Source organism: Diplotaxodon limnothrissa, linkage group LG2, assembly GCF_057381915.1.
Source record: "Diplotaxodon limnothrissa isolate DT_005_m linkage group LG2, D_limnothrissa_male_GT1.1, whole genome shotgun sequence".
Taxonomy (NCBI): Eukaryota; Metazoa; Chordata; class Actinopteri; order Cichliformes; family Cichlidae; genus Diplotaxodon; species Diplotaxodon limnothrissa.
The window spans coordinates 7,051,252-7,074,371 of NC_140597.1; the positions used below are offsets into that span (position 1 = coordinate 7,051,252).

The window sequence follows — 23,120 nt, forward strand, 5'->3', positions numbered from 1 at the left end:
TTTAGCCTTTTACCTAATATTGTAGGGTCTTTATCGTACAATAACGTACCTGGAGACATCTGTAGTCTTGAACTGGCTCTACATAAATTAATATGAACTGAATGCTTTAAAAAAAAGAGTTAACTGTATTTTTTATAAAATCTGCGGCTTTTACTGCAAGAGGCAGCTTGCTGCAAAGAATATAATATGAGATGATACTGTTAAAAATGAAGATGCTTGACCCTATGCTGCAACAGACTCTCACCTCTTTTTCAGTCAAAACATGACCAAGAGCTATATTTGCAATCGATATTGCACCTCTGTCAACAGACAGCATTGTTATTCTAGTCAATATATTATATGTGAAAGAGCAGGCATTGGTGTTTTAACTCTAAATTTCGCTCGTTTTTGCTTTAAATTTAGTGTCTTATATTCTTTAGATTTCTCTTTACTACCTCTGTGTGTGAAGCATGCTTTAAATGCCCTGCCTTTGCACTGTTGTTGCAACTGATGCCCATGCATTGCTTCATGCATCTGAATCCTACCAGCACTAGGCTTTATTCAGCCAGTGTTGGCAGGCATACTTAAAATCTGATACGTTGGGAAATACTTTGAAGAAATATTTTAATATTAGGTAAAGAATAGAGCTTTTTTGTTAATAACATGCGCAGAATTACTTACGAGAGGAAATAACGAAACACATACACACATGAACATAGAGATCTTACTTGAACTTTGCAAGAGTGCAAAACTGAGTGTAGGTCTTGAGGGAACAGGAAACGACTTCCCTCCTCCCCCTTCAATCCTGCCCCCCCCCCCTACCCACCGTTCCTCCCCCTCCTCTCCTGCTCCCCTTCCTCCCTCCTCCCTCCTCCAGCACCACGCTATAGCAGCGAACTAGGCAGGCCAACTTGCAGAGTGCAGCTCAGCCTCGACAGCGGCTGCTTCCAACTGGGGGTCTTCGGAGAGCATCGCACTCCCATGTGCGCTGCTGTGCCCGCTGGATGTTGAAATCGCGCCGTGCGCCTCGCCAGGAGCCACCATGTCCAACCCAACCCACGACCCGTTCTACTCTTCTCCCTTCGGACCCTTTTACAGGAGACACTCGCCCTACATGATCCAGCCCGAGTATCGGATCTACGAGATGAACAAGCGGCTGCAGGCGCGCACAGAGGTGAGCCGACCGGACGTAACCGCTACACGGTCCCGTTTAGGTCGAGGTACCGGTAAGAGGGTGGCGGGTTGGAGAGGAGGGACGAGATGCCGGTCCGGGAGAGAAAGATGAGCCGAGAAGGTCCGTCAGGCAGGAGATACGGATATAATGCCAAAGTACCAAACATTCCTAAGGTGAAAGTAAACAGGCTCTGTCTGTAGTCTACGTTACAAGAAATAGACGTCCTCAGAAGTAAATTGTTCTAGTCCTAAAATTTTAATTTGAAGTTGGGAAATGCTGATTTGTGGAGGAGGTCCTTTTGCTTTCACGTGGCCAATTAACCTGTTAAAAATTCGCGGCTTTACTGTCATCCAAGTAAGTCACCTGAGGTTGGGATGAGCTGTAATAATAAAAGTAAGAAAATCAGCAAAAGTAGACTTTAAACATTTGAGGTCTCCAGTTTAAATATTTTAATCAGGGCACCAAGCTAAATCACGGCTGTGATTGTGGTTCTAAAATGTGGCACATTTCTAAGAGAAAGTTACGTAAAGGCTAATCATAACAAAGTTTGAAAAAAAAATCCCAGAAAATATAAGAAGTCCACAAAGACTATGCAAATAGGCTATGCAGACTGAGGCAAAGTAGCCTTTTCATTGGATTTAATTAATTTGCATACATTTACATTTTGCCTGGTGTTTGCATATTTGCATATGTTTCTTCCATGTGGAGTGGAGTAGAGTTTGTCCACTGAAGTGGAGCGTTTCTGGTCTGCCTGTTCAGGACACAGATTCATCACTGCGGATTAGATTTTGTGAATGAAAGTGGCCCTGATTGCACATTTATGATTGCATGGGGTGAATTCCTTTCATGTCAGTCTGCTGATGCTTCATCTCATTGGGTGCTAAGTGTGTGTGGCATACAGTGTCATTCAGACTGAACTTTTGGTGATTCCTTTCTGAGTTGTACTGTATTGGGAGCAGCTGTCTTCAGCATCTGTTCTGTAATCACAAATGTGTAAATCTGCAGATAAAAAGTTCATCCAACATGTCAAGTTCTCCTCGCAAACAATCATTAGAGGACAACAAAAAAGCTAAATATGATAAATATCATCTTTTAATAGCCTGGCTACACATTTGTAAATATAAATATTACGGCTCAAGCAAAAAAAAATTGTCATAAATATACTTTTTTTTTTACCAGTACTTTTTAGTTGACTGAATAATTCCGTCAGTGGTATGTTAGAATTTAGAAAAAAAACTCTCATTACAGTTCCCCAGAGCTCAAAGGAACCTCTTAAAAATGCCATGTTTTTTTTTTGATCCACAGTCTAATACCCCAAAGATCTTCAGTTTACTATCACAAAATGTTAAGAAAAAACAGACAAACAACATTTGAGAAGCTGGAAGACATTTAAAGCAATTAATTGCTATTTGTCAACCAAGCAACTAATAGTTTTACCTCTAAATATTTACTGTTTCAAATAATTTGACTTCTTGTTGCCTTTTGAAGCTTTTAGACTAGAATTTGAATCCCACGAGACATTTTAAACTGAGAAACATGCCCATTAAATTATTTCATGTGATGTTTTTACTGTTATTTTAGAAAAACCTTCAAAGCCGGCTGAGTTACTGCAGCAGCTTGCAGAATGGTGCTGACTTTCCTAAAGAGGAACTTGCAACTTTAAGCAGACCAAGGCAATGTTGCTGAGATGCAATGGCCCAGTCTGATGCATTATTCATACGAAGTGGTCCAAACCCCAGTGGACCTCAACTCCTGTACTACACATATGCACACGCACCAAACGGCACACGCACTTACACATGAGCAATCTCAGATTCATACACAGACATTACAAGACATTTATTTTAAAGCAACGCCGGACTCGTATACAGCCCGGACAAACATGGCATTGAGAATATAGACACACTGTACAGGCACATAGCAATTTACACCATTACCTCTCCTCAGACTAAATTATATAATTGCATGATAACATAATTAGTTGCTTTTTTTTTCTGCCGGTGTTCATTGTATGTTCGCTTCCTACTTCATCTTTTTTCTCACTTCACTCCATGGTGAGGGTGTATCATATGTCTTCTCTTTTGCGATGTTCTTATTGTTCAATTAAAATGCAGGTGGTGAATGTAATGAGGAAGGAGTAGTGTCTTATAGAAGCGAAATAAATGCTTCGAGTTTTGCAATTTGTTTGCATCCAGATGTGTAACGCAGCTCAGCTCAGGCTTTTAACAAAATTATATAGTAATTATCCTTATGAATGCAAAGTAGCCGCTGTCATTTAAGAAGAAAAAAAAACTTATTGTATACGTGGTAAAGGAAAAAGGTTGTAAAAGAAATCTCCCTCTACAAATCTACATATACAGCATAATGTCTATTTTGCCTTAACTAAGACTGAGAGTGGAAATATTATACATTCTTCATCAAGCAGACTCACTGGAGCCTTTTACTTCCTGTAAAGCGCGGTTAGCCGGTGCTGGTGTCCTAATGATGATGATGCGTGCCTGAAGGGTCATTCTATTGCTTGTTTTATCACTGGGCTGCTTGCTACTCAGTCCATCTCCTCCAAGACAACTTTAAAAGTCAGAACACATTTAGAAACAAGAGCAGTGCAGGGTCATGCTGGTGTTGTTACAAAACAGGAAGTTTGGGATGTCGCTCTCCCTCTTAAAAGAATACAGCCAAATTGTCCTGCTGGATAGTTTAAGGAATATTTTATCGAGATTTTGCTGCTAGCAGATTTTGCGGATCCATGTCCTTCAGAGTTTAATAGCCAAACTGCGAATAGTTAACTGCTGTTTTATGGAGGGAGTTTTTTAGTTTTGAAAATGTATTGGTTGGAAGCCCACAGATGACACTGTTCTAAGAATAATTGCCAAAAATGTGTTATTTCTTCCTTTAAATATGCGTCTTTGTCTTCTTCTGACCTTATTAAAACTATATAAAAAAAGAATGAACTGTTCCCTTTGCATAAGGGAATCCTACTACACCAATTAAAGAAATATTCATGTGTTATATGAGCCATGCATGAACAGAAATATGTCATTATTTTGCTGCCAAAAAGTCATCACAGGCAAAGAAATGGACACTGTGTCTTCCCGCATTTTTACATTATTTGTATGGGATCAGTAGTTAGACTTTTTAACAAATCGTAATAAAACTAAATTAACTTACCGTCAGCACTGATCACTGATATAGAGTATACATGAAATCTCTTGTTTTCAACCTGCTAGAGAGATTTGAACAGATGTAATGTGTCAGTTTATGCACTGCATATTTGCATTTTATGTCTGTGGCCACTGTCTCCAGGATGAAAACCCTTCTTAACCTGTCGTGAGAAGTAGAAGGGGTTTATTGTTGTTGTTTTGATGTACAGCATATGACACCGAACATGTAAAATCACCCAAAAGAACATACGATATTGGCTACTTCTGCTGGATTTTAGTATGAAGTGACATTATTTGACTGGGGCTGCTGCTATATTTTGTTGATCCTGTCAAAACGATTTCAAGCTTGCAAACAGCAGTCTTGTCAGAATTATCACCCGAGTAAAGATGCTTAATATCGTGAAAGAACTGCCATTGTTAAGAATAAGAATAGCTCCGAGCGTACTTAATATCGCGCTTGCTGGCAGACCGTCGAGCCAAAATGACTCACTATAGTTTGCATTCCTGCCGTTTTAAGTAGGGTTTTAATAGGGGAGCTGACTAAGCCTCAGTGTGGCATCACCTTTAAAAAGTGTTGAAGGATTCGTCTGAAGTTAGTCTTCTGTCAGAAATACTTCCAGTTGTCCTATTCATGAGTGTGCGTTTGAATTTGCTTGGCTCGTGGTGCAACTGCAGCTCCCACTGGCAGGCGCAGGACTCAAGGACTTGACACTTAGAGGAGACTTACTTACCTTGAGAGGAAGTCTGTACGACTTAGTGAAATCTATAGAAAAAACCTTCATGCAAGGGAAGAAAAGCAAATTGATAAAATTACACGGACTATTTTTATTCCTTGGGATTACTGTCTAACATGCAGTATTGCCTCATGGACTGCAAAGGTACAGCAGCGTCTTTTATCAGCTTTGGTTGTGTTTAGTGCATTAGAGTGTTTGTTATCAGTTTCTCTTCTTCTGTTTTGTAGTTTACTCTAGGCTGTACATATTTCCATATTTATGGGTTTGTTACCTGCAACCCCTTAAATGAAACCATATGCATTGATTTGTTTAGTTTGGCTTCAAGGTGCACTTTTAGGTAGAGAACACACACACAGATATATATGCATGACATTTGTTTTCTTTCTCAATTATTCAGTCAGTTGATTAGAAAAATTTCCATCCAATGTCTTTTCTTTAGTTTACTGTAATTCAGAAAAGGAAATCGTCCCATCGGTGTATTGTTTCAGCTTCAGTTTGCTTTAAAAATGAATAATTAATTAGCTAAGTAGTAACTAAATACTATGTAGAAGTTTTTCAATACTGAGCTAATCCTTTCATCTTTGCTGTAGTGATCATGGATGTAGTGCCAGTAACTATTATACTGGAGAACATTTTAAGTTTAAATAATGAATCTCTGCTAAATTCGTATGACATAAATCACTTTTTTTTTTATTCAAACAGCGCTTCAGAACCAAACGCTGTTCTGTTTATCGTCACATATTTAAAGAAAAGCAGCATGTCGCCTCTGATTTGAAAGCTAAAAATTCATCTATTATCAGAATATTTGCTGGATTCATTTTTGATAATCACAAATCATTAAACTAATCTTTTCAGCTGTACTACAGTGATGATAATGTCAGACCTGCAACTGGCAATGCAAACTGTTCTCTTTGATTAATTAATGATGATTTCTAGTTTATAAACTGTCTGAAAACACCAAAAGGAGAGGGGAAATTTGCAACAAAGGTAATCTATTTAAATCGATTATTTTAACTAAAAAAGAAAAAAAGCAGTTGGATTAAGTGAAGTGTGAACAAAAGCAACAAAGCTGAATTGAGAATGTGGAAAATGATTGATTATCAAAACAGTTCCCCGTGAATTCTGATTTGTAACATGAATGCTGATAACAGATATGTCATGTTGTCAGCATTAGGCTTGTTAACACAGCAAATACTTTTATCTTTGTAATCCCGAGGAACTTTTTTATCCCCCCTCTCAGTAGCAGCCGTTTCACCTGCCATGCACCCAGAGGCACACATGGAAATAAGGAGGAATAAACGCTAACGACACAACCTGTCCTGTGTGTTTGTCTCGGATCAGGGCTCACCTTTGAACTGATAACTGTGCTGCAGCTAAAACAGTCCTGCTGCTCAGATGACTCGGGGTCTGCTTCTATCCCAACCTTATTACCTGCTCCATTCATACTTATTACCTGCCTGGCTGTATTTCTGCACGGGGCTGACTGCTATCCCATTACCTTCATTTTACACAATGTGAACCCGCTGTGACCTGGCAATCTAAACAGTCTTTGATGTGGATTTGATGCTATGCATACGGTGTGACCACATTGTTTCTGTGCTGTCGCTCGGGGGGGCCGCAGACCTCGTCGTACGGAGGCAGCTGCAGTGATTTGTGGGGGAATTTGACACTTAAGCGTATGCAAATGAGGCAGCGGATTAACATTCAGAGGAGGAGCTTGGTCGACCTCAGCTGCTGTAAGGCCATTAGCATAGAGGACATTAATATTCAGCGGCGGAGAGCGGAGACACAAAATAACACTGTAAGTAAAACTACAACACAGAGAGTGAAACAGAAGGAAAACAAAAGCATTTTAATGGAGGTGCGATAATAGTAGCTACAGGGCTGCGTTCAGAGACCTCTCTGCTGCTGCCGCTGCTGCTGACATTGGCTCTGTTGGTCACACTCTTCCTCAGCACATAGACAAGCAATCAGTAACAGTGATTGGCAGGCCATTCATTGGGTTCTTGTGTCTATTGCACATAGTTAGTCTCATTCTCATTATTCAAATGGCCCCACAGACCTGACTCATTGGCTCGACTTTGGAACTGGAGGAACTGGAGTGTTCATTATGGCCAAATCCCTTGTTCCTGTTAGGAGCAAAGTGGATCTGTTCCCATCAGCTCGACGTGTCAGATTGACATGAATAGGTTTATGATGTAGAGGTCAAGTTGGCACTGAGCTGTAAGGTTCACATAGAAGGATTAGAGATGAGCCACCAAGAACACACTTGATGATTTCTTTTAGTGAAAATTGGCTTTCACATGTTGCTTTCACAGAAAAAAGACATAAATTGCATATAATGATTGTTTTCAGCACAGATCGCGCTCCTTATACGACCATTTGGTAAATAAAAATATCAGAAACTTGTGAAAATGGACATGGGAAGACCTTCAATTTATTTATTCATCCAGGTCTTCCACTGATATTTAATGTATTATAATTTAGGCCAAAGTAGCGAGTCATCATATTTGAGGAGCAAAATCAAATAGATTTGGCAATTTTGGGCCAAACCGCACTTTGTTTCTACAATGCAGTTTCCCAATAATCTCATTCAGTTGTTTACATTGTCTTCAAGTTATCTTGAAATGTATTTTCAAGCTTTATTGATCATTAATAATAACATAAGGCCCCTTTTTTCTTTTAGTGTTATTGATAGATTCACAAAAGTATACATAACCCCTTCACCACAGCAGAAAGCTTTATTCCACTGGCAGCTGAAAATCATCTAACTTTCATTCTTTAATCATCCAAATTATTACAATATTAAAAACTTTGTCCAACTTTAAGTAGTCCAGGTTGGTAATTGTGAAAATTCCCAGTTTCTTTTCTCTTTCTTTGTTGGGATATTGGAGGGTTACTAAGTAGTTTCTAACCTCACACATTTTTTTAATGAAAGAGAGAATTAATTAGACAGAATTAAACCTGAATTCTTTCTAATGACCAGCAGGGGGAGACTCTTTCGCTTGCAAAAAGTCTTTCTGTTGTACCGAAGTCTATGGGAAAACAGCTCTTCCTGCGTGCCCTCGCTTAACACTTTTGTGATGACTTAAATCGCTCTGTCTGTTTAAAATCATAGTCAATAAAACATGATGTTTATTTTTGTAAATTATGGTCACCATTGGAGACAAAAAGAAGTTCTTTACCAAAAATGAAGCGATAAATACTTGGTAACATTTTTGCAGTGCATGTGTGTGAAACCAGCAGAGAGTAATTACCAGAGAAGTGTCGAACATCGTGTTGCCCTTATCTGAACCATTACTGCTGGATTTATCTACCATCGGGAAAAACAAGCCAGTGTCACTTCAAGACTTTAAATGTGACACAGCTGAGTTTTAATCACTTTTTTAAATTATTTAAACTGCTGGACAGTCTGTAAAATCAATTGTTAGAAATTTGTTCCACATCTGGTCATTTGGTTTGGTGAAATCTGCGTCTTCTTCTTACATTGTAAATGTTTAGATGTTTATTCTCTTTTGCAGCTGAAACCACCCTCAGTGAAGCGTCGCATCTCAGTTAATGAGATGTAAAGCACTGATTGACAGTGTTGATTTTAATGATTCAATTATCAAATACATGGCAAATTAAAGATCATTTTTAGCTAGATAAACACATTATGCTGCATTTATGCTTCCTCCTACACATGAAAAAGGAAAACAAAGGAGAAAAAGCTAAATAGCTCAAATAAGTGTGCACCATTTGTTATTTACTTGGAATAAACAGCATTATTATTTATTCCTCTATCAACCAAATCTCTAATATGTGTTGTTATTGTGATTCAATGCCTTATTGACAACGAACAGACATCTGCTTTTGTGGATTCGTAAAATGCTGCGGAGCTCTTAACATTAAAAACAAAAACATTTTGGATTTTCATAATGTTGCCAGTCACTGAAAGGACTGAATCACATTAGCTTCTGCTTCCCTTAGTTAATGCCCCGCTAACATCCCCTTAGGTTAATTAAAGAATAATACTGCTAAAAGGTGAAGCAGCCAGGGTGATAGTTTTGAAAAGAAATGGTAACCTCTTCCTCAGAAAACTGGTCATAGCTGAATACCATTTGTCTATTTATTATTTCATTCCTTAGAAAGCTGCTGTCTGGTGTGAAAACATTGAATAGAGACACAAAAGGACTTTCTTGAGATGTCCACTGTCCACTTTTATACAACGTTAAGGATGAGAGTAATTAATGTGGTTTTTTTTTTTATACAGCCTGCAGTGTAAAAACACATTAATTATTTATTAATTAAATCTAATCATAATGTTATTTATCTTAGATATTAAGATACATTTATGAATCCTTGGAGGAGAAACTTTTTTTTTTTTATTAATAACGAAATGGACGCAAGATCACAGGAGACAATGCATAACACCAAAGTAACTGTAGTAACTCAACAACATACAAACTACTGCATCTTAAGTCTTCATGATTTCTCCTGCCATTAAATAATGTCTATAAAAATAGGAATTATCAAGATTGTTATGCTAAGACCGTATTACAGTACATGTCAGTTGTTTAGTCTCAGTGATCAATTGTTATTAATAATTAATTATTGGATTGGGTTTCTAGGTCCCCTGGCTTTAGAGAGTTCTACGGTGAGATCCGGCTCATTGTTTAGTTATCTAGCCTGCAACTCTTCTGTTTTTATAATGCAGTTTTTGCCAATATCCACCAACCCACTGCACCTGCTCAGCACCAAGTAGCAGGCAGAAATACTAAGCAGAGAGTAAAGACCAGTGGAAAATGTAAAAAAATAAAATAAACAACAACCCAAAAAACCCTAAACATAATGAAACTAAGTCTACAAATCTCCACATCTGTAAATCCATTATTCCCTGATTTGGCATTTGTGTGATGATGGTGAAGAGTGCTCTCAATATGTTGGTCCAAAGTCTCCCATAGATGTCAAATTGGGTTGTAATCTGGTGACTGCAAAGGTCATAGCTTATGACTCACATTATTTTCACACACGTCAAACACATCAATGACCACTTGGGCCCTGTGGATGGTGGCATTATTTTTTCTCGAAGAGACCACTCCCATCAGGAATGTTTCATCATAAGCTAAGGGAGATAACTCAGAACGTCTCAGTATTGATTTGCAGTGGTTTGTCTCTCCAAGGGGACAAGTGGACTCAAAACATGAGAGCCCGATGCCTCTGACAGCATAACAGAGCCACCGGATCAAGTTTTTTAATTTATCACCTGTCTGTATGTCACAGTCTGTTTCAACTGACACAAGTGGTCAAAACAACAACAACAAATACAGGTTTTTTAGGTTTAATATGTCCATCCATTTTATTAATAGCGTAGCCAAAAGTGTGTTACCCATGGGGTCTGAAGCCTATCACATGTGACACAGGTCAAGATGGGGGGTACTCCCAAAGGGGTTGACACTCATTCGTAGGGCTAACAGTAGAAACAGTCACACACACACAGCCACCTTAGAATCACCACTTAAACATGACTTTGGGCTCTAGAAGAAAACTGAAACCCACTCAAATGAACATAAGACGTTAAACCTCTAAAGTGAAGTGCTTTTAAAGTAAGAGATATGGACTTCAATTTGTAAAAAGCACAAATCTCATTTAAGAACACAGTGATATTCACTCATCAAACTTTTTAGATCACTAAATCACCAAGACTGAACTATGGGTTGAACTCTCCCTTTGGTCCTTTTCCTTGAAAAATATTTCTACTGAATCATAAGTCAAGCTGAACTTTGAACAAGAGGAAAATATTGTATTTATTTAAAATGTGACATTCATATTTGTAATAATCTCCCTCTTTTCTTTTGGGGTAAAGCAGTGGGGTTATATTTGTGGGTTGTGGAAAAAGTAGTATAGCTGATGCAACTGACATTTCATAAGGTTATCTGCCTTAAAATCAAACATATCAATGAATTAATAATAAAGTACTTTATGTGACTCCGCATTTCATTTTTACATATATTACATATATATATGTTTATTTACATGTTGATTTTAACATAATTTTTTTAATGTAAGTTGTTAAAGTAGACAAATTTGGATATGATGTGTGTGTATGAGTAATGCTATACTGCAAATGGGATGCTCTCAGAGGATGTTTCCAGAAAATCATATAAAGCGAAAAAAAAAAAGACCTCTGGTCAAATCGCAAGCGTCAGTCACATCCAGCAGGATGCTGAGACAATAGACCCACCTTTTTCCTGGCCCTTTCCCATGGTTCCTTCCAGGCTGCAGTGTTGCTCAGATAACAGGGAAGACAGACGGGTCTGTAGTCTGTTCGTGTCCTGTTGTTCTGCCTCCCTGATGTAGTTAGGCAGGCTGTCCTGAAACGGAAAGGTCACAGGTTGAAATTTTGAACTTGAATAACTTTCAGTTGACGGGCTTAAAATTAGTCATGTTTCCTGAGAAAGAATGCAATGAATGAAAATGTTGTCTGTTTGAAGCACTTTTCTTTTTTCTTTTTTTAAGACCATGTCCAAGTAGTTACACTCCAGTGTTAAAGTTTAATGTTAAATTTGATTCAAGACAGCAGAGACAGCAGAGTCTTGGCAATGTAAGGATATTTAAATTTGACAGTTAGAACAAATTTTGCTGTATAAGCTACAGGTTTACAAATGAAATATATACAAAATTACTGAAATATATAAAAACGAATAGTAATTACTGATTAAACAAGCTGATAAGAATATTATTCACTGTCTTTATTTACACTGAAACCTAATAATGAGCTCCTTAGTCCTCTAACACTGATTTGCAGTGTTGTGTTATTGAAAGCACTGCAATTCTAGCTGCATAATGTTTGAGTGGCTCCACAGAAGAAAAAGGTTCAACAGTGGGTACAGTGAACTCAGGGAGGCACACTGTACTTCAGCTTCTGCTCTGCGCCAGTTTCTGGGCGTTTCGTCATTTTGCTGATCAGCTGTTCGCTCTGATGTAGTTTTTCCTTTGAGATGAATTTACTGACTTATTCTGGATTGCATACTGTTTTCATTTATATATTTTTTTATATGCTCATTTAGCCAGAGAACATGCCTGGGCATGCATGCCTTTTCTTCAGCTTCTATATCTCCCAGGCATGAATATGAAACAACATCCTTCAGATACTAAAGCTCACACATTGCATGTAAACAAGCCCCCAGCCCTCCGGAAGTGTCACTAAGCAAGACACTGAATGTATATGCCTCTAAGAGTATTACACTGGTCTCTGATCTTGCAAAAGGAAGATTTGATTTTCAAGAAATTTATCATCGTCCTTCTTATGCTGGCACACACAAAATGTTGGTTTTGAGTGATTATTACAGATTATGCTCTCAGTCATAGAACATCAGACTCATTTCTAATCCAATGAAGTCGCATTCACTGTCGATCTAGCTTGAAATGTGACAAGAGCTCAGGCTTTAACACAATAAGGACAGTGTTATGAATATGTGCACTGTATATCCAGTTTAAATAGAAATTTGTGCTTAAAACATTTGTGTGTTTTATCATTTTTTTGTTTAGAAATGCTTTTCCTGAGATCTCTTTTGATAAATTTATGAGTGTGTCTATGAAAAGGTGATTAAGAAAATAAAAGCAAATATAAAACTTTGCACTATCCCTATAGTTTACAGCTACAATTAATTTAACTCAATTCATTTTAGTCTATCACTTAGCCTATTTAGCGTTCCCTTGCTCATTTCACAGTTTAAAATGTCTTTTCTTTTAATTAAATTTAAGTGAATTAAAGCTTAATATGTTTTGTGAAGACCTGTAAAAACTTCTTATGTTCTCTAAGTTCCTGTTTCAAGTGCAGCACGTCAGTCATTGCGCTCGTTTCATCAGCCGAACGAGCAACAGGTGAGATTGCAAAGCGAGCACTAACAACAGCAGGAGGGCACACGCACAAACTTAACAATACCAGTGGATTTGATGAAATCCAGTATCGATCAAGCGTCTCGCTCCACAGTGTTGAGGAACTATTCCCTGTTGTTTGTTTATTAGTCTAATTAGCACAGTGGAGAGAAAGAAAGGCTGCATGGGTAGCTCCGTGTTGGTGCGTCCAAACCAGAACCTGGAACCGCACTTTCTTGTTTATTTTAATTTCTTATGGTTGTAAAGAATCATTTTCTTTTTGTGCTTTCTCATTTATTCATGCATCTTGTTGTTTCAACATTTTCCATCGATATTGATGTTTGTTGTTACTAAACATGGCAGCTGTTCAGGTTTTACGAGCACATTTCAGCATTTTTTATGTGCAAACCTACAGCTAATGATTGTGAATATTTGCTTGTTCATTTTATATGACAAATTCAAGGATTCCAAAGAAATATCTTTAATTACCATGTGTTTTTAAATAATCAATAATCCAAGGATATATAAAACATCCAAGATGCTTATAACGAATAAAACCAAAGTTAAGGAAATCCTTTAATTTAGTATTTTCGAAACTGGTTTTAGTTTGTGATCCCCACGGGGGGTCTCAAAGGTAAATCTGACGTGTCACTGTATAATTGCCAAGTTGGGACATATTTTTCAGCTTATGCCTGCTTCTACTTATTTCTTGTAAAGGTCTTAAATCTCATGGCAGATACACAAGATGATAAGTGAAGTTTATTTTCTGTCTTGTAAAAAGAAGGGAAACAATACTTCTGATACAAGCAAAAATGGTGAAAGGACCATTGGATCTTTTTGAATCTGTTTGTCATTGTCAGTGTTGGGACTAACGCGTTATTAAGTAACGCGTTACAGTAACTACGTTATTATTGTGGTAACGAGCACGGTAACTAGTTATTATGCCAAAATCAGGAACGCGTTACTCGTTACTGGGATTTAGATAGGGTCGTTACTCGTTACTTCGTGTGGTGGCTATCGCGGAGCTTCCACAGATTCAGTAACATTAGCAAGTGGTGAGGCCAGCAGGTGGATGAAGGAAAAGGGACGCAGACGGAAAAGAGACCGAGGCGGCCGCCGGTCCAAGTGTGAACTGAACTTCAGGTAAGAAGTTATGACCTGCAGTCTCTCTGGGTCAGATATGAACCAAGTTTAGGTGGAGTTTATTTTCGTTATTCTGACTTTTTCCGTACTGCGTGCTAGCTAGCATGACGGAGTTTCTATACAGCTGGGTGGTGCTATGATGTTAACGATGTTAAACTTTATTTTGTTCATAAGTTATTAGAGTTGCCAACCGTCCCGTCTGGTATTCAGAGAAAATATTACGCGTTTCTTATTGAGGTGACAGTTTGTCCCGTAATTCAGCTACAATGGAAAAGGCACAAAGCTGGAGTTATTCTGTGTCTTTACGTTGCACAGCTGCCTCTTCTTCTCTCATTCTCTCCCCTCCCTCTCCCGTTTCTACTTCAATCATGAAAACTGATCAGTGATCAGCTGATCGTCTTTTCTCTCTTGTGTGTTTATTGCCCACTTTGCGCCGAAAGAGGAAACCAGCGGATGTCGCGCTAAACAACAGCAGCACGTTTAAGCTTGATCAGCTGTTGTTAGAATTTATTTAATATTAATTTCTAGTATCAGCTGATGTTTGCTGGAGCCACAGCTGCAAAAAAGCTGCTGGTCATGATATGGTTTGGTTATGTGGTGAGAGGGAAACATGAAGATGAAACCAGGATGTCCTTACTGGATCATCAGAGCTGAACAGGTGATGGAGAAACAGGTTTACCTTTTAGGTGACATGAATGAGTTGAAGGGAAGTTATGAACTGTTTCTGAGAGACAAATAACACCAGGATCCTTTTCTAAGTAGCTGACAGCTGGTAACTGTGCAGGGGCGGGTCTAGCAAAGTGTTGCCAGGGGGGCAGGTAGGGCATTAACAGGGAAAGGGGGGCACAAAGAAATACTTTTCTTTCTTATTCTCATTTAAAATGTCTAGCTTTTAAAAAATAATTATCTGAATCTTACAACAAACGATTGATAGATTGATGCATATATACCATCAGACAGTGTACATCACTGTCACAACAGTGTTTATTTTCATTCAAAGGCTTTATGATTTTTCCTATAATGGTGGGCCAGTCTCTAGTCAAAATGCCCGGGATGATTTTTTTGTCCCAGTCCAGCTCTGTATGCAGCTCATCTGCAGTCTGGTGTTGCCTACATCTTCCTATTCGGAAGGCAGAATTTCCGAGTTCTGAGTACAATCGAAAGCACCACAACTGCAGTTTTTGTGTTGGATGTAAAAGGCGCAGATGACTCTGTGACGTAGGCTAGAATCATGGCAGCAGTCAATGACGGTCCAGGCGTGGGATTTCTCTCGTGGAAATATGCACATTATCTTTTTCTTTCTATTGGTAGGTGGCACAGTGCACTTGTGGCAAGTAAGCAAGCTAGAAGATTGGCAAAGTTATGGAAGCAACACATTAACAAGAGAATTCTGAGTAAAACCAAAGTTACTTTCCCTAGTAACTAGTTACTTTGAAAGTAACGAGTAACTTGAAGTAACTGAGTTACTTTTGAGAGAAGTAACTAGTAATGTAACTAAGTTACTATTTTAAAGTAACTTACCCAACACTGGTCATTGTACAGTGACAACAGGGAAAACAGTAGTAGGAGAAATATTGCCATTGTGCACAATTAACTTAAAATATTGCTGCCTTTGAAATGGTTCCTTCAAAGATGGGGACCGGGGCTTGAACCATTCAGACACAGCTGCTGTTAACAGTTAATAGTGTGTTAAGACAGCAATAAAACGGCAATAAGATGAAGTCAGTTGCATGCCCTGTGTTTGTGATAACATGGTGGTTAACTGAAAAAAAAAATCCCAAAAATTTACATAAATGTCTTATATCCAGAGTCTAGCCAGACCCTCATAGATTTGAAACAGAGTGTCAGAAATTCCTCCGTGAATAGTGATGTAGTTGTTACAGCATGGTAATTTAACTGCAAATGACATAGGTGTTCAACAATTTTGCTGTTATATGGGAAAGCAACCAGAATACAACTATTGCTGAGGTGGTTACCAACAGGTCCCACAAAAACGATCACAGTGCTTTTACTCATTTAAACTCTGTCTGTGTGGCATTTTCAAAGCACAGTTGTGTAGAACTTGATTTTTAAAGATTTTGCCAATGTCTTTAGCAGGTTTCAGGAGGAGGAGGTAACAGGAGGGTTGAGCAGGAGAGTTGTATTACTGCTGCTGTGGGGATCAGTCCTGCCCCTTCACCTTTGGGGTGAAAGCCAGAAGCGTTGAAGTAATTCTGATTCATTCATGTTTCCTGCTTTAAAACAGCAGACAAATAAGTTCTGTGTATTAACCCTGACCTTAAACTGACACTTTAACACAATAAGTGGTATCTGAGCTATGCCTCTGACTGCTGCCTGTGATGTCTAACGCTGAAAAATGAAGACTAGAAAAGATACCTAAGTAAAGTGGCAGACATGCAACCCAACATGGGAATATCTTTGCTTATTTCATATATGGGTAGAAAGGTCATTCCTCGGGAATGTGCGCCGGCTGTTCAAGGGCAATGACTTCTCTCCCACTGCACTCATTTCTCTTAATTTGCATAATGCTCTGCTGGTGGCTGTACGGTGGCCAAATGCAGCAACATGTTAGGTCTGCATTATATAAAAACACTTAGAACCCGGGAGGGTAAGCCTGCATTGATATCAAACATCGGTGTGTGATGACACTCTTGACATGATTAAAGTGGTGTTGTTTATGCAATCTAAAAGAGAGTTTTTCCGTCGTCACACTGAGGACTCCCTGAAAGATACAGCCCTGTGCTCCAGGGGAAGCTGTGACTTTGGTTTTGTTGCGCTTTCAGTTCAAATGGCAATGATTTGCAAAACCGGGAAATTAAATTTTATATTTAATTTTATTGCACTTTAGGCTCTTGAAGTCTGATTTTTTCAATGTAGAAATGCATTTAGGTTACAGTTTATTTGATTTGCTGATGAAAGAATATAGAAATCATCAAAACATTCAAGTCTGTATCGGCATCATTAGGTTCCTTTTTTGTCCATCTGACCAACCCCCCAAATTTCCAGTTTATAGTTAAATTAAATGGGATTAGAAGTAGGAAATCCTCATATTTTGCAAGTTATTCCAGCAAAGGTTTTATATTTGCATGCTTGTTAAATAACTTAGATGATCAATCAACCTTGTGATTAAATTATCTACCAGATTAACACTTAGTTGGATTCTAGTATGGACATTTCGGGAGGAAGCTAAATTTATATAGATATTTTCAGTCAAGGTATTGCCTCAGAACTCGTGAAAATGACAATCATTCACCAGAAGCATTTTTTATTAGACTTTGACATGTGTTACTTGTCAGTGGCCTTCACCGTACAATGAAAACAAACACTACCTTGCTAAAGATCATTCTCAGACACCCAGTGAGTTTTTGCTTCTTTTATGTTGTTATGCTCCTCGATACCTTGAAGCTGTTTGAGTCTTTCACAACAAAACTTTCTTGGCCCACCAGTCAGCTGCGCTACGTGGTATTCAGGAGTTGAATGGGGTTTTAGACATCGGCAATTCTCCAAGGTCAGGTCCCAGACACGCCTACACTCTTGGAGGCTTTTCTGTCACAAGAGGCTGGAAGCAACAATGAAGAAATAGAGACTAACAAAAGCTTCCTGGGAGAATGGTTCATGTTAAACTTACAGATGTTAAGGGTGTGAGGACCGAACGATACAGAGGGAAAGAAAATGAGGTCATGCCATGTGTGTAAATCTCTATGTACTTTATGGTAAGCAAAAATGTTCTAAATATATTCGTTTATTTGCGTTTTGTATACTCATACTTGGCGTATTGTTGAGTGTTTCCACAGACAGTAAAACTTAGTGTCATCTGCCTATCAATCCTGTATGGACATTTCTTTATGCGAGCACTTAACCCACAGCTCTGTTGCTATTTACTGAGGATCCTCCCTATGCTGTCCCTCCAATCCTCTGGATATCCCACAAATCCCCGAGGTTCTGGCCCGTGCTGGTGATTTGTGGTTGGCTAATGGGCAATTGACACATTGATAAATCCCCCGCAGATGAGGTGCGATCCGTTTGAATCAATAGAGCCTTATCGGCTGACGGCCGTCACGGCCGCATCCGTGTCAGTTCACCACGGGTCCCTCGGAGTGGGCCTGATTTGTACCATTTGACAACAAACATCGTCACGCCACGTGGTTTGTCAGAGAGTCCACGGGCATAATGAAGGCAGAACGCCGTCTGTCAGCAAACCGCATCAGACAGGAGACAGACAGTGAGAGGGAGGTGGATATGAAAGAAACTGGTGGAGATAATAAAAAAAAAAAGACTGATAGGATATTACAAGACGGAACAGTGCGGGCTTCTTTTTTCATAGTAAATATATGTCATTTACAATTTTATAACCTGCTACCAATCACAGCCTAAAAAAAAAAGCTCCTGACATTTCTTGCTGTACAACACTGAAAAGCTCCTCTGTGTACGGTTTTGCTTGAGCCAGAGGATTCATATGGTTTGTGTCCACTGGCCAGGCTTTAGCTGTTCTCCAGCCTGCCTGGCTTCGGTCCAACTTCTCCTCTGTCTTTAGATCCGAGCCAAACCTGGACGGTCCACAGCTTAGCCAGCCACGTTTCACAATTTGGCAGTGCACTGGCCAAAAGCTGCCCAAAAGCTCCAGTTTGGAGGATTAATGGTTACTGAGTCTAAATAGAACTTCTCATGGATATAATGGAAAAGTTTGAGCTACATTTAGCTTTATTAGCTAGCACTACTAAAAGTGTATTTAATTTAGAAAATAAGTGAGTTGGGGAAGAGCAATGAAACTGCCAAGTCCCATGGGTTGTATTGTTGTGAATTCCGAAACTAAATGCTGGTCATGCACATGAAATATGCTTGTTATTTTCAGATTCCTCTGTTGTCTGGGTGGGAGGCTTTTCAACAGAGACACAAGCTAAACCATATCATCTATGGCTGAACCCTGCTGGGCAGAGCAGAGCTAATGGAGACAAGACAATAGACACACCGCTGTCAACTCTGCTCTTTGTGAAATAAATGCTCTTTTTTTTTAGCGTGGTTGCAGGGCTGAGCCAAATATCAGTCGACTGCCAAAATGAACTATATTGAGTTAGAGCAGAAAATATTATTTTTTAAAAAGGTTCAGTTTGAGGGAAATCTTGAAAACAGAATGGCAAGGGAATTGTTTGAAAATATTAAAAGTAAAAGTGAGTTCACCATTGTGAAACGCAAAATTTAAGCCATTGTGAGTGAATTGCAGTTTTAACTCAGAAAGAGAAGTGAACTAACCTTCCTTTGCAAACCTGTGTAAGGGGGATTTTAAGAAAGACGTTCTGTAAAACAGGGGAAGCTTAAGTGAAACACTCTTCATTAAAACAGTGAGAGGAGGCTTAATGAATATCGAGTCTCTAACACAGAGTGATGGGAGCCCTCAGGATGACAACACTCGAAAAATTATCTCCAACACTAAATCCAGGCAGTTTATGTCAAAATGGGGATCATGCTTTTATATTAAAATCCTCTTTTAGCCGTGGTTCAACAGTTCAAAGTTCAACAGAGTCTGTTCAGATGCGATGCTGCTTATTGTCTGCCACTAGAAAACATTAATTTGTGGAAATTAAAGGGTAAGGCGTATGATGTTCCCCATTTTTTCATAATGCGAACCAAAATCAGCATTGAATTTGGCTTAAAGCTTGATCATCTGTGCCACTGACAGTGGTGTGAAAGAAGACTTTAAAATACTCCATTCCAACACTCCAGTACCAAAGGTACTTAAGTAAATTACTCTGCAGGCAGTAGAAGGCACTGATGCAATGCTTTGTAAGTTCTATTTTAATGCTGCATTTGGTTTTAAGGTGAGATCATTTAGAAAAAATGTACACTTCTGGTTTGTTTAATGGTGCACGGTATTTTGGAAGCTGTCCAAAATATTTGTGTAAAATCTGAATTTACAAAGTATTTATAGCTAAAATGTTGTAAAGTACCAACTGTAATGTCCTTACAATTCAACTTTGGTTGTTTTCGTACATCTGCTTTATGGTGCAAATGATGTAATACTAATGTAAGACCAGCACACTGTTGTAGTGCCACTGAAAGCAATGTTATTGATACTGCTACATTTACCTTCTAAAAATGCCAACTCTTATAATACAAATACAAAAAAAAACCCCATATTAATTTAGCTAAAGTGTAGAAGCATAAAAAAACTTATCATACCTCCTGCCACTAAAATAGTATTATTTGTTATATTGTTATATTTTTACGGTTATAGTTCTGTGATTTATCAGATTTGTTTTTGTGGTGGAGTGCAACTGGTGATTGTTTTTTACAATAATAATGATGATTGTTCACTCAGTTAAAATTCAGAATTTAGTCAGACTGTTTTGTTTAACAATTAATCCAACTTCCCCAAATGAACAGTTATTAAAAGAAAAAAGTAACAAAACTTCACATCTGAGAAGCTGATATTAAAACGTTTTGCATGGAAAAAAAAAAGCGTACATTACGATCAGAATTATCAGGATAACTGCTGATTAATTTTCTTTCTGCTGTTTTGTTCCAACTGTGTTTTGGATAAGTTCATTGATTACATGAACTCTTCGTGGGTTCTGTAAGTACGTTACTAGCAAGTTATTAAGGAAATATGAGCAGTACTTGAAGTTTTTATTTTGACATGCACAGGTAAACAGCAGGATGAAATGGAATAGCATGTTTAAAACATGGCCTACTATATTTGCTTGGCTAATATCAAGAGTTAACAGTATTCCCTGTCAGGTGAGTGACATCACACATTTCTTTATGGTTTTATTCATTTTGGATAAAGGATTTTTATTTAGCGTTAAGTTTTATTTAAAAAAAATCAGCTCTGCATTTGATGATAAATATACATTTATTAAAGTAGCTGCATAGCATAATGCTAATTTATGCTACCTTCATTCTTAATAAACTATGCTATATTATATAAATTTATTTAAGATTTCATTTAGTGCAATTCAAAAGTCAGGTGACAGAAAATGAATAGGTAGCCATTAATTCATCATTTCCAAAGTAAAAGCACCAAACATTTTACGGTCCCAGCTTCTTAAACGCTGACTTGCTGACTGATGTGAGATCTTTGAGTCTCAGATATTATGGTAAGTTTATGCTCATTGAGTTACACGTGCATCGTGTTTTATTCATCACTAAGGCTTTTGTGAACCATCGCAAGAGTTAGACCATCATTCAGGCAGCAGTGCCTTAATATACATGAGACACACCACTGCACTGGTTGACATTTCCTTTATTATGATGAACACAGACCTCTTTGGTTTTTTTTTTTTTTGTCACTCTTAAATATAACTTCCTGCTGCCTTCCACACATAAAAAGAGATTATTGATTTGATAATGTTTACATAAATTCTGTTCTGTTTATTAATATTGTTTCTAAGAAATTGAGCTATATATCACTCACATTTGTTTCACTATTTAAATATTGCTAAACTGACAGAATAGAACAGAACATAGAACAGGATAAGAGAATCAAGTTGCCCCCGAAGCATCCCTTAGTTGTGCTGCTATTTAATTTCAAGTGATATCTAAACAACCCTGTGTCTCGGAATTGCAATGAATGAGACTGCCATCTTTTTAAAATGCTGCAGTTATGTGTCCTTTATTTTTTGAATATATACTGAGCGATTAAAAACTTTAATTTTGCTTTTATGGTATTTTACTAGAGCTTCTCATATCTAGCATGTCTTTAAGCTAAGTTCTTAAAAACAGTGTACAGTATAGTCCTTGAGCTCATGGCTTACAGCTCCAGAAAAGAATCACTGGGCTGTCTAAGATTTTATAAACTAGAAACTATATACATAAAATACATATATACATAAAAATGTAAACCATTGCTAGACATTTATAGGAGGCTTTCATAAGGTGTTTTAGATACATAAAGGCTAAAAACAGGTAATTTTAGCCTGTTGCTAGGTTGGTGCAAGGCAACATGAGGGCATCATAATATATCTTGCATAATTCAACTTTAGTGGATATAAAGTAACGTTACAGTTGTGAAAAAACAAGGATGCAATGCTTTTATAAGTTATTATATGTGCATGAATGCTAAAAGAATCATCAATTTTACCTTGTTGCTAGGAGATTGCTATGCAATAAAATGACCTCATGATATATGATATACACTCAACAAAAATATAAACGCAACACCTTTGTTACTGCTCCCATTCCCCATGGGATGGACGTAGAGACCTAAAATTCATTCCAGATACACAATATAACCATCCCTCCCAAACAGTGGTCACACATCAGTCCAAATGTGTGGTAGTGGGCACATCTGCTATATTGAGATAATCCATCCCACCTCACAGGTGTGCCACATCAGGATGCTGATCTGACATCATGAGTAGTGCACAGGTGTACCTCAGACTGCCCACAACAAAAGGCCACCCTGGAATGTGCAGTTTTTTGCGCTATTGGGGGTCTGGGGACCCAGAACCGGTCAGTATCTGGTGTGACCACCATTTGCCTCATGCAGTGCAACACACCGTCGCATGGAGTCTATCAGATTGTCAATTGTGGCCTGTGGAATGTTGGTCCACTCCACTTCAATGGCTGTGCGAGGTTGTTGGATATTCGTGGGAACTGGTACACGCTGTCGTATACGCCGGTCAAGCACATCCCGAACATGCTCAATGGGTGACATGTCCGGTGAGTATGCTGGCCATGCAAGAACTGGGACATTCTCAGCTGCCATCTGCCCTGAACAATGTGAACCATGATTCATTTGTGAAGCGCACACCTCTCCAACGTGCCAGACGCCATCAAATGTGAGCATTTGCCCACACAAGTCTGTTACGGCGACGAGCTGGAGTCAGGTCAAGACCCCGATGAGGACGACGGGCATGCAGTTGAGCGTCCCTGAGACGGTTTCTGACAGTTTGTGCAGAAGTTGTTTGGTTGTGCAAACCAATTGTTCCAGCAGCTGTCTGGGTGGCTGGTCTCAGACGATCTTGGAGGTGAACCTGCTGGATGTGGAGGTCCTGGGCTGGTGTGGTTACACGAGGTCTGCGGTTGTGAGGCCGGTTGGATGTGCTGCCATATTCTCTGAAACGCCTGTGG

General features: G+C 38.6%; 1 protein-coding gene across 1 annotated transcript in view; it reads left to right on the forward strand.

Moving 5' to 3' along the window:
• The first annotated feature begins 908 nt into the window (after positions 1–908).
• ldb2a (LIM domain binding 2a) overlaps positions 909–23,120 on the forward strand; it is a 113,775-nt gene continuing 91,563 nt past the window's right edge. The window contains exon 1 of the mRNA XM_085366350.1: positions 909–1,153. Coding sequence (XP_085222476.1) covers positions 1,022–1,153 — 132 coding nt within the window. The 5' untranslated portion in view covers positions 909–1,021. The remainder of the gene's footprint in view (positions 1,154–23,120) is intronic.